This window comes from Octopus bimaculoides, unplaced genomic scaffold, assembly GCF_046866305.1.
Source record: "Octopus bimaculoides isolate indiv1 unplaced genomic scaffold, ASM4686630v1 contig239, whole genome shotgun sequence".
Lineage (NCBI taxonomy): Eukaryota > Metazoa > Mollusca > Cephalopoda > Octopoda > Octopodidae > Octopus > Octopus bimaculoides.
This window is the reverse complement of record NW_028315488.1, coordinates 7,501-20,000: the sequence shown is the minus strand read 5'-3', so window position 1 is coordinate 20,000 and position 12,500 is coordinate 7,501. Positions and strand designations below refer to the sequence as shown.

Below are 12,500 nucleotides of genomic sequence, written 5' to 3'. Positions count from 1 at the left end.
GAAAGTCACCAGAATTAAAAACACTGAACCATTTGAGTGTTTAGTAATTAGGCAATGCGCACCTCTTCTGAAATAGTTAGTGAAGTCAAATTATCTCCTTCCTTTAAAATCAGCTGTTGACGTGTCGTTGTCAGGTAGAAGTGGACAACAGGGTAACCACGTAATTAGGAGATGAAAAGGGGAGGGGTTAAGTGTTATCCCGGAAAAAGGGGTGGGAAAAAGTGAAGTTTAATGGGTCTGACTGAGTTAAGGGCACCTGTGAACTTGATAGGAAGAACGGGGATTCCTTCAATAAAATACAAATAATATATAAGTATATGCATAATAACAACAAATGGAGCAAAACGCATGTCGATGAAAGTTCCAAGTAAATGAGGGCCATTTCACAAAAAAAGAAAGGGTAGCTGGAATTATCACTTGTTTCTCACCAGGGAGAACATAATAAAACATTTAGTAGCAAGACAAAAGCGAAATGATGGGGTAACTTACCAGCTGAGGTGTTACATGGTCAGTGACCGTCAGAAGGTTTGTTTACATAGAGTTACGACGGGGTCACCGATATTATTCCACGGGCTTTAGAGGCATGAGAACGCTAGTTTACATAGAAATATAAAGGGAGGGTGTCTCTGATGTGATGCTAAAGGTTGTGGTCAAGGAGTCATTCGGGTGGGTGAGGGGAGGTAATTAAAGTGAGCGTTTACATATGTGTCTGCTAGCGTGCAGACACCTATTTACAAACACGTGCGCACATACGTAAGCGCATACCCATGTGTACATACCCACATACCCGCATACACCCATACACCCCCACACACAGAAACCTCCACATATGTCGGTGCGATAGGCATGTGTTTGCCTGAGAAATGACAAAGTGGTAACTGATTCAATTATAACATTTTTATTAGCTGGAGTTAATAAATATTAATAGCCACTACATTCAATTTTAACAACTTGCTTCGAGTTGCTAGACAAATGATGGAACCAGGATATGTTCGTGTGTGTGTGTTCGTTCTCTCATCTTGCTTGGCCGGAGGAAAATCTCTGTCTCACATTAGCAGAGGTCTCATAGTAGCAGTCTCCCTGTCTGTCTGTCCCTGTGTGTCCTGACGTCTTGCTGACCATTCTATTTATAAGAATCGTGGCAGCTAGAAGGACATACATACTGCAGCAGAGTTTGTACCTAAATAGGTTAGATGCTGACCAGTTGAACTTCGCCTGACATTCTAAGGTCGAAGGTCAAAGGGAGATGATCGATCACTTTTTGACAGGACAAAGAAAACCTGTTTTTCGCGCCTGTTGATTGTTGTGTTTGGGCGACCGCTAATTCTTAGATTCGGTTTCGAATCTAGGCTTGGAGAAGGAAATGTAAATTTTTACACTACCCCTCTTCTAGTGAGAAGGCCGGAGATCGAACGATTTTGGAAATGTTATCTTTTTGTGTATGCACAAAAAGATTTTACAAGGTGCAACAGACAAGTGAATGTCAAAAACATGGGACATAAAAAAAATATGAAGCAAGGATTCACTGTTGGTGTGTGCTATATGGTGGGCAATGCATATATGTGCCCAGGCAGAAACATGTTGGCGCGTTGAAAGAGACGTGCATCTATTGATTGCTCGACCCACTAGAGGTCTAAATAGAGGCAGGTTGTATTTCAGTGGTGCAAAAGATCAAATGGTAGCACGAGTGAGAATGTGACTGCTGCAAGTGTGTGTAAACGTCAGATAACAAAATATTTTTACAAGAAAGCAAAACAGTTTAAAAAGAAAACAAAACATATGTACATGCAAAAAATGAAAGAATGTTCATCGAAAAAGTTCGCTTGTGAAATGTTCAGTAAAATGTTCAAACAGAAAGTTTTTCGCTGATATGGAACAATGTTTTCTTTTATGTATACAAATTGTTCGTTGAATTCTTTAGGTTTGAATGTAGGTGATGCAGTCATATGAGTTATGTTTTGATGTATGCGTTCCATTAAAGAAGATGGGTAGGTTGAGAATTGGGACTTACCCGAAAAACTTGCACAAACCTTGCGGGCCATCGAACAGTTCTTCCCGATTTAGTGTGCCGGGGTTGTGCAGAATCTGTAGTGCTTGCTGGGGTTGGTGAGTCTGTTCGAGGAACAGAGGAAACTGAATGTAAGTCGTCCTCGATGAAGCCTTTTTTCAAACGATCAATCGAAACGGTATTTCGTTTACCTCCGATATCGAGGACGAAATACTTGGGTTCTCGTTTGATGACTTTGTACGGCCCGGAATATGGTGGCCGGAGTTGCGATGGTATGCCATCGTTTCTGACGAAAACATGAGTCCAAGTGTTGATGTCCTTGGGAACATGTGAAACGACGTTCTGTTGTCTGGGGCCTGCAGGTGACAAAAGCGACATGGATGTCCGCAATCGGTGCACATATTGTGCTGGGTCAGGAAGGTGTTGTGATGCAACAGGTTCAATCATCTGCCCAGGTAAGGTGAGTGTTGAGCCGTAGACTAGTTCTGCCGGAGTGTGTCCAACTTCCTCCTTAACCGTGGATCGAATACCAAGGAGGATGAAGGGGAGATGTTCCAGCCAGTTGGAAGAGTCTGCAGATGCTTTAATAGCTGCTTTGAGTTGGCGGTGGAAGCGTTCAACCATGCCATTTGCTGCAGGGTGGTAAGCAGTAGTGCGGGTGTGTTTGCACCCGAGTAGACGAGTCAGTTCGGCGAAAAGGTGGGAATCGAACTGACGTCCTCTGTCTGTGGTGATTGTTGCGGGTGTGCCAAAACGCGAAACCCATTGTGATATCAGCGTTTTGGCGACCGTTTCTGCCGATGAATCGGATAAGGGCCAAGCTTCGGGCCATCGCGAAAAACGGTCCACGCAGGTGAGTAGATGAGTGTAATTCTGCGAAGGTGGCAGAGGTCCTACGATATCAATGTGAACGTGCTGAAATCGTGCGTCGGGTTGCGAAAATGAACCGATTGGTGATTTTATGTGCCGGTAGATTTTTGCTTTTTGGCACGCGACACAGCACTTGGTCCATTCTCTGATGTCCTTGTTGATATTGGTCCACACAAAACGGGTTGATATCAGCTTTTGAGTGGAGCGAATACCAGGATGTGACAGAGAAAACTTCACGACGATACTTTTGCGGTACATAAGGGCGTTGGTGACCAGTGGAGATATCACACCAAATATGGGCCGAGGAAGATGGTAGCGGAACATGTTGAAATTTGAGAGATGGCGAATTCCGGAGCTTTAGAAGTTCTTCGTCATTCTCCTGTTCAGCTGCTATACTAGCCAGATCAATTGTAGACGTGGTGTGAATGGCATTGATCTGCGTTCGAGACAGTGCATCGGCTGCTAAGTTAGTCGTCCCTTCGATGTGGCGAATATCCGTCGTATATTGTGATATGAAGTCGAGGTGGCGGATTTCTCTCGGCGAGTGGCGATCAGGCTTGGTGTTGAATGCATATACCAGTGGTTTGTGATCGGTGTATATGGCAAAATTGGTACCCTCTAGCATGTGTCGGAAATGCTTAACGGCCAGGTATGCCGCCAATAATTCCCGACTGAAGGTACTGTATTTCGTTTCGGCGGGTTTTAACCGCTTAGGAAAGAAAGACAACGGTTGCCATATGCCATCAACAAGCTGCTGTAGGACGCTTCCTATTCCGGAATCGGATGCATCGACGAGTAAACACAGCGGGGCATTTGGTTTCGGATACACCAACATAGTAGTGTCGGATAAAGCTTTTTTTAGGGCGGCGAAAGAGGCGAGCTGGTGTTCATCCAGGGCAATTTCGGTATTTTTGCAGGTTCGCTGACGTAGCAAATCTGTGAGCGGTTGCGCTATCTCGGCAAGGTGAGGTACAAATCTCCGATAAAAATTCACTAGACCGAGGAACTCCCTTAATTTGCGGAGAGATGTGGGTGGCGAAAATTCCACGATGGCCTGTACTTTATCAGGGAGGGGACGAATACCATCCTTATCGATGATGTGCCCGATAAAATGAAGGGAAGCAACTCCGAAATCACATTTGCTGGGATTGATGACGACTCCGAATTTTTGCAGACGTTCGAATAGCAAGTGCAGATGTTGGTCATTCTCTTCTTCCGAGTTACTGGCCACCAGTATGTCGTCTATGTAGGCATAGACGAAAGGCAAACCTCTGGTGACCATGTCGATGAAACTTTGGAATGTCTGTGCTGCGTTGCGTAAACCGAAAGGCATACGCAGGAATTCAAACATTCCGAAAGGTGTCGTGACTGCTGTTTTTGGGATGTCCTCGGGTTCAACCGGTATTTGGTTGTACGCTCGCACAAGGTCGATTTTGGAAAAAATGCGAGCGCCATGCAGCGAGCTAGAAAAATCCTGCAGATAAGGGACTGGGTAAGCATCACTGACGGTACTTTTGTTTAGTGACCGATAATCACCGCAAACTCGCCAGTCGGTCGATGATTTTTTTGGGACGCAGTGTATCGGCGAGGACCAGTTGCTGCTGGACGGGCGGATGATTCCAAGGTCGAGCATGTGTTGGAATTCCCGTTTGACGGCTTTGAGGCGATCAGGTGGTAACCTTCTGGGTCGTGCAGCAACAGGTGGACCGCTGGTCTTGATGTGGTGGGTGATATCGTGCTTGATCGGCTGGTTGTGGAAAACTGGTCGAGCGACGTCCGGGTACTGTTTCAGGATGGTACTGTGACGAGTCGTTGTTGAAAGCAATATGGTTGGGCTGACTGTGGCCATACGAGCGGCTATACCGCGCACAGTAAGCTGTGTGGTGCTGTCGACAAGTCGTCTGTTTTGTATGTCTACTAGGAGACCGAAATGATGGAGGAAATCGGCTCCTAAGATAGGGGTCGGCAGTTTTGCGATGACAAATACCCACTGGAATGTGCGGCGTAGTCCCAAGTTCAGTGTTAGGGACTGTTCCCTAACTGTTGGATTGGCGAGTGATTGACTGCCTGAAGACAGACTGATGTCTCCGTTCGTTTTCCTGAAATGCTGGACACGGGGATTACGCTGACTTCCGCGCCGGTGTCAACTAGGAAACGTGTGCCTGTTACCCGATCGCAAACGAAAAACAGGCGAATTTGTGGGTGCGAACCAGGAACGTCCGTCGCATTCAGTTCCCGGCTGTACCGTTTCCCGAACTGGGTGATGCGAATGAGCATGGTATGGTGCATTTCTGCGCCTGTGTACCGAATTTTCGGTGGTACCAGCACGTGTCGGGTGAGTTGCGGGTAGCACTGGGACTGCGGGATCGTCTACCATATCGATGCGGTCGGCTGCTGCTTCGGCGCCGGTTTCCAAGCGATAGGGCCTGTATTTGGGTTGTGAGGGTCTGTATTTGTGCGGCTTGCTGCGTCATTAATGAACGCAAGTCCGCAATTTCGGAAGAACTGGTCGGCGCAAGGAAAGGATTGGTAGTGGGAGCGGCTGGCGTCACCGTCGATACCGTGGAAAACCTATGTAGTACCTCAGCTATTTTGTCCGCTAGCTCTGCCAGTTCCTCAATGGATGTGGATTCTCGTGTGGAAGCGAGAACCACCTGTGTGTTGGAGGGTAGACGCTGGAGAAAAAGCTGCTTGAACACTTTGTCGGGGAGGCTCTCATCTCCAAGAAGCTGCTTCATTCTTCTTAGAAACTGGGAAGGCGTTCTGTCGCCCAATTCTTCGGATGTCAGAAGTTGGTGAAGTCGCTTTCGTTGGGACTCGGAAGTTCTGTTAATAAGTGTCGTTTTAAAGGTGTCGTACGACACAGAACCGTGTGGAGCCATGACGAGATTACGGACGACGTTCATGATCTCTGGTGAAAGAGAACCGATTACATGCGACAGTCGAGACGCATCGCTCAGTATTCGGTGAGAAGAAAACTGGGCTTCTATGTGGTGAAACCATAATGCAGGGTCGTGCGTCCAGAATGGGGGAATTTTCCACGTAATCGCCGCTTGAATTGTCGTGTCGGAAGGTAATGGATTCACCGCTGGATTCGGTTCTGGAAGAGCCATGGTGTTCGCAGAAATTCACAGTTGGTTTGTTGACAGATGATGTGCAGGCTGTTATTCTTCGTAGAAGCTGGTTCCAGGGAAGGCCGGAATTCTTTGACGGGGTCACCAAAATGTAGTGGAGTCACCAGAATGTAGTGTGTTTTTGTTGAGTGTCGGTGCGATAGGCATGTGTTTGCCTGAGAAATGACAAAGTGGTAACTGATTCAATTATAACATTTTTATTAGCTGGAGTTAATAAATATTAATAGCCACTACATTCAATTTTAACAACTTGCTTCGAGTTGCTAGACAAATGATGGAACCAGGATATGTTCGTGTGTGTGTGTTCGTTCTCTCATCTTGCTTGGCCGGAGGAAAATCTCTGTCTCACATTAGCAGAGGTCTCATAGTAGCAGTCTCCCTGTCTGTCTGTCCCTGTGTGTCCTGACGTCTTGCTGACCACTCTATTTATAAGAATCGTGGCAGCTAGAAGGACATACATACTGCAGCAGAGTTTGTACCTAAATAGGTTAGATGCTGACCAGTTGAATTTCGCCTGACATTCTAAGGTCGAAGGTCAAAGGGAGATGATCGATCACTTTTTGACAGGACAAAGAAAACCTGTTTTTCGCGCCTGTTGATTGTCGTGTTTGGGCGACCGCTAATTCTTAGATTCGGTTTCGAATCTAGGCTTGGAGAAGGAAATGTAAATTTTTACATCTATATATGTACATGTATGTACATACCTTCACGTACCTGTATATATATATAGATGCATATCTGGGTACAGGACGTTGCAAACAAAATATAACCGGATGACTTCGGGTATTTCTGCGTCAAGTGAGATTTAACGAAATGGGAGGAGAGTCAGAAGAAATTAAACGGTTGGGTGTCTCATTTTATGAAATTCATAAAAGCATTGTCTCTGTTGTATCAACTAAACTCGAACAGATGCGTTAAAAATAGACGCATCTGATGCATAAAACTTCGATTCTGTTTTCTGCATTTTACATACACACCTGAAGCAGGTGAGAATAAATCTGTAAGGCTTTTTTTTCTTCTTCTAGTTTAAAATGAGACATTGATGGCATGATTTCGTTATATCTATAACGCATAGATACATAAAAACAGACAGAAACAATCAAGCAAACACAATCCATTAGATTTCTTCTTCTTCTCCCATTTCGGGTACAGAAAATACCCGAAGTCGTCGTTGAAAAATGATGAAAGAAATAAAACAAATCAAAAGATGATAGGAAGCTGAGGCAAGGGCGAGGTTTTGGTAGATTAAATGAACTGTGAAGAAGAGACTCTTGGAAATCTTCATTTAAAATGCCAGAATGTATTCTTGTTTTGTTTTGGTTCTTCTTTTTTTCAGTATAAGTTATTTACGGATTATAAACACTCCTCTGCTTCTCACAAAAGCGTGTGTGTTGTGGTATGAAGGGAAAATTAAGAAACAGGAGGGTTGACATTAAAAAAAACAAGGGGAAATGAGCTTTTCTTCTTACCTGTCAACAATCTGGAGGGGAAGGTTTTCTTCTCTTCGTTGTAAACATGACATCCAGTTGCCCTCTGACCTCTTCCGCTCACCAATGCGCATGCTCCCATCGATGCTTCCGTCCGGACGGACTCCAGACAGAACCAAAACATTCTCACACTTTCGCCTTAATTTCAGCTTCTACTCAATACTTCGTGTGTTTACCTTTGCTGTCTCTGACAATTTTTTTAGCTATGAGCGATTAGATTGTTATCGTTTTCCCTGTTAATGAATAAACCATTAGAATAAGAGATCCCTTATTTGAGCAATAGGTAAGGGTTAAGACATGAATGGGATCCAGACGAAAATAAAAATCATCAAATATATATACATCTAACCCATGCTAGCATGGAAAACAGACATAAAAATGATTGCCATACATGCATATGCATACATATATACTTCTATATATATGCATATGTAGACGTGTGTGTGTGTGAAGGCGTGTGACCTAGTGGTGAGGGTGTTGCACTCACAGTGGCTAGATTGTGGGTTCAATTCCCATACTGAGCAGTACATTGTATTCTTGAGCAATACATCTCATTTCATATAGCTGCAGTCCACTCAATTGCAAATAGATTTCCCTGCAATGGACTATCTTTCTGATCAGTGGGAACAGACATTACCCTGCTTGCATAGCCAGTAGGGTGCATGTTCTTGCGGCAAAAGGTACGTTCTTGCGGCGCCGAGCACTTTCTTGCGGCATCGGGCAATGTGGGGGTCAGGCACGGTTTTGCAACACCAGGTACGTTCTTGCGACGCCGGGCACGTTTTTGCCGCGCCGGACACGAACGTGCCTAGGGCTGCAAGAACGTGCCTGGCGCCGAAAGCACGAGCCTTGGGCTGCAAGAACGTGTCTAGGGCCGCAAGACCGTGCCTGGCTCCGCAAATACGTGCTTAGGGCCGTATGTACGTGCCTGGGGCCATAAGTACGTGCTTGGGGCCGCACGAACGAGCCCGGATCCGTAAGTACGTGACTGGTGCGGCAGAAACACGCTCGGGAACGTTAATATGTACCCGGCGCCGATGGAACATGCCCAGCGCCGTTAAAACGTGCCTGGAACCGCAAGAACGTGCACAGGGTAACAAGAACGTGCCTGGGGATGCAAGAACGTGATCGCAGCAGTAACTACCTGGGGCCGCAAGTAAGTGACAGGGGCCGTATGTACGTACGTCTGTCCTGCGCCAAAAGAACGTGCCTGGTTCCGAAAGAACGGGCCTGGGGCCCGCAAGAACGTACCTGGCGTCGCAAGAACGTGCCTGGCACCACAAGAGCGTGCATAGAGCCGCAAGAACGTTCTTGCTACGCCGGGCACGGTCTTGCGGCTTCGGGCACGTTCTTGCGGTGCCGGACACGTACTTACAGCCCGGGATTCGTACTTACGGCCCCAGGCACGTACAGACGGCCCCAGTAACTTACTTGCGGCCCCAGGTAGTGACTGCCCCGATCACGTTCTTGCGTCTCTAAGCAGCTTCTGGCAGCAGCCCTAGACATGTTCTTGTGCCCCTAGGCACGTTCTTGCGGCGCCAGGCACGTTCTTGCGGCGCTGGGCACGTACTTACGGCCCTGAGCACATACTTACAGCCCCGGGCACATATTTGCGGCCCCAGGTACATACTTACGGTCCCGGGCTCGTAATTACGGCCCAAAGAACGTGCATATAGCCCCAGGCAATTACTAGCGGCCCTAGGCACGTAGTTACTGCCCCGAACACGTTCTTGCGGCGCCAGGTACCTTCATGCGGCCCCAGGCGCGTTCTTGTGGCTCTAGGAATGTCTTGCAACGCAAGGCACGTTCTTGCGTTGCTGGGCACGTTCTTGCGGCCTTAGGCACATAATTACGGCCCCACGCACGTACTTACGGCCCCAGACACGTACATACGGCTCGAGGCATGTAGTTGCTGCTCCGGGCACGTTCTTTGGGCGCCAGACATGTTCTTCTGTCTTCCGTAAAAGCACCCACTACACTTTCTGAGTGGTTGGCGTTAGGAAGGTCATCCAGCTGTAGAAACTCTGCCAAATTAGATTGGAGCCTGGTGTTGCCATCCGGTTTCACCAGTCCTCAGTCAAATCGTCCAACCCATGTTAGCATGGAAAGCGGACGTTAAATGATGATGATGATGATGATACATACACACTCAAATACTTTCCATCATTGAAAGATGCTGTAATTTCCTCAGTACTTACTGATTAATTAAAATCTTCAGTAGGTTTCCTAACCTTGCTGTTCCACAAATATTTAGATTAGGAATGTATGACAGACTTAAAAGTAAGTGTTGGGGTCTATATGATTGATTAGACCCACCAAAGCAAAACTGCAGCATGGTCACAGCTCAATGATTTCAAGAGTAAACCACATAATATAGCTTGAAATATCTTGGGTGATAGACTTAATCCTCATCCACCCTATTCTAAAATCATCACCTGACATTTGGGATCCTTTTAAGAGAGGATTGATCTGTTGTATGCATTCCTGTTAGGCCTCCTGTTTGGGAGATATCTTCCTCCCATCCACCAATTAGAGATCTTGGAAAAAATAAAGGGTCATAGCTGAGGGAGTCTTCACACTTCTTTGGCCATGTCCAGGTCGATCTGCATTGGAAGCAGTCTCTAGAAATTTCTTTACAATTTTCGAGGCTGATTTTTGGTTACTATTAAGGATTTTTGGTATAGCTTTATTACTTTCGCCTCCTTTGTTGAGGGTTACGATTGTATTTTGGTCTATAGTCATTATCTAAGTCATAAATCTGAATTTATTTTGGCTGAAACAAAAAGAAGACAAACAAAGTTTTTATAATGTCGTATCATTTTAATATCTTATCACATTCATTGCTAGTTATTAAATACCAAAACTTTGGTTGCTTTAATATCAGGACACTCTGTATATATATGTATATATATTATTTTATTAAAGCTGGAAACAATTCACCAAATGGCAGCAAATGAGGATCCATTTATACACAGTCTTTATTTTTTTCAGATTAGTTCCCCAATGAGATTTAAAAGCTCGTGCAATGAACTGGTATCTACATTATATATATACATACATGTGTGTGTGTATATATATGTGTGTGTGTGTGTGTGTGTGTGTGTGTGTGTGTGTGTGTATATGTGTGTGTGTATATGTGTGTGTGTGTGAGTATATATATATATGTGTGTGTGTGTGTGTCTGTGTGTGTGTGTATATATATTCAGAGCAAGTGACATTGTTGCGGCTTTTAGAAAAATATTGTTTTTATTTTCATAGAAAAATAGGTTTATTCAAATTTAATTTTTTTCAAAAACAAACTGGATTTTATTATCTATACAAAGATGATGATGACGATGATGATGATGTTTGTTTACATTAGTCCAAGACCATGGATTTGGGGGCTGGTGAAAGGGAGGGAGATCCTTTAGGGGATTCTTGGTACCAATCACTGTACAAAATGTAAGTTGTGAACTGAATAATAATAATAATAATAAACTCCTTTCTACTGATGGCACGCTCCTCAAATTTGAGGGGAGGGGATGTGTCAATTACAGTGGCCCCAGTATTTTATTGGTATTTAATTTATTGACCATGAAAGGATGAAAGGCAAAGTTGACCCTGGTGGCATTTGAACTCAGAACATGAAGCATTTCGTCCAGTGGATGAATGTTTCTGCCTTCATTATAATAATAATAATAATAATAATGGTTGAAAATTTTGCCTGAAGAGCAGCAATTATAAAATTAGTTTATACCATAAGCACAAGGCTGGAGATTTGTGCGACAAAGAGGTTGGGGCAGCTGTCAGCAATCAAGGGATGAAATCAACCCCCGAACATGACATGTACATTTTTATTTTATCAACCCCATAAAGATGAAAGGCAAACTCGACCCCAGTGGGATTTGAACCTAGAATTTGAACTTTCTGAAGACTTTAAAACACTCCAGCTAATTCGTGGCCCTGTTTATTACCCACAACACCCAGTTATTGTTTACAATCTCGAATTATTAGCCACAATCCTCTGTGAAGAGTACATCATCGTCATGGTCCAATGAATCGTCAATCAAGAATGACTGCAGCAAACACTCCATAATTGTGTCTGTTCTCTTGTTGTAGTCAATCTGGTCCCTAAGGATCGACAGTCGATCTTCAAGGGACAACTTGTCTCTGACCTCGGGGACACTGAAGTCCCCAGGATAAGAAATGGGGTTGGGAGACAACTTTGATGCATGTGGTTCTAAGGAGCCACAGCCAAGCTTAACATTGCGATCCTTCTTCTTCAGAATTTTCCCCTCCTCCTCTTCATCATCAAAAGCAGCACTGCTGACACCCCTAGGGTAGAACTCAGAGTACCCGTCTCTCTCCTCTTGCCATGTGTCGTCCTCATACTGCAGGTCACCTGCCACCACCGACTGCATTAAGAAAGACTCAAACCCATCACTCTTTGTACGTTCGGCACCAATCGAAGCCTTTACAGTTTCAGCCAATTGGTGGTGGTCATCATGGTTGGAATCCCAGCCTGAGGGCTTGCCTTGGTGTAGAGATTTACTAGCAGACAGCAGAGTCTCCCGTAAGTCTTTGCTGCGGACGTCAATGGATCGATAAAATGTAGATTCCAGGTTGCAGCTCTCTGTGGACAGAAATAAGAAAAACAATAATAATAATAATATAATGGTGAAAGCGAGGGAGATTTTTTAGGGGATTCTTGGTACCAATCGCTGTACAAAATGTAAGTTGTGAGCTGAATAATAACGATAATAATAATAATAATAATCCTTATTACTAAAGACACAAGGCCTGAAATTTTGGGGCAGGGGACTAGTCAATTACACTGACCCAGTGTATTACTGGTACTTAATTCATCAATCCCGAAAGGATGAAAGACAAAGTCGACCTCAGCAGAATTTGAACTCAGAATGTGTTGCGATGGACAAAATACCGCAAAGCATTTCGTACATCATGCTAATGATGTTGCCACCTTAATAATAATAACAATAATAATATTTTCCCATTTTACTT

The 12,500-nt window shown here is 44.7% G+C and overlaps 3 protein-coding genes across 3 annotated transcripts in view; all 3 read right to left on the bottom strand.

The window, feature by feature from the left end:
* The window catches only part of LOC149128989 (uncharacterized), a 3,733-nt gene extending 1,101 nt beyond the window's left edge, over positions 1 to 2,632 (bottom strand). The window contains exon 1 of the mRNA XM_089346855.1: positions 2,012 to 2,632. Within this exon, the coding sequence (XP_089202981.1) occupies positions 2,012 to 2,632 (621 nt within the window). The remainder of the gene's footprint in view (positions 1 to 2,011) is intronic.
* Positions 2,633 to 5,093: 2,461 nt separating this feature from the next.
* On the bottom strand, positions 5,094 to 7,472 carry LOC149128988 (uncharacterized). The gene has a single exon (XM_089346856.1). The coding sequence runs from the start codon at positions 5,989 to 5,991 to the stop codon at positions 5,107 to 5,109; it is 885 nt and encodes a 294-aa protein (XP_089202982.1). The 5' UTR covers positions 5,992 to 7,472; the 3' UTR covers positions 5,094 to 5,106.
* A 2,826-nt stretch (positions 7,473 to 10,298) lies between these two features.
* LOC149128987 (uncharacterized) overlaps positions 10,299 to 12,500 on the bottom strand; it is a 6,656-nt gene continuing 4,454 nt past the window's right edge. The window contains exon 3 of the mRNA XM_089346854.1: positions 10,299 to 12,111. Within this exon, the coding sequence (XP_089202980.1) occupies positions 11,489 to 12,111 (623 nt within the window). The 3' untranslated portion in view covers positions 10,299 to 11,488. The remainder of the gene's footprint in view (positions 12,112 to 12,500) is intronic.

What these genes read in the sequence shown, in the direction of transcription:
- LOC149128988 (XM_089346856.1), bottom strand. Translation starts at nt 5,991, where the DNA reads ATGGCTCTTCCAGAACCGAATCCAGCGGTGAATCCATTACCTTCCGAC.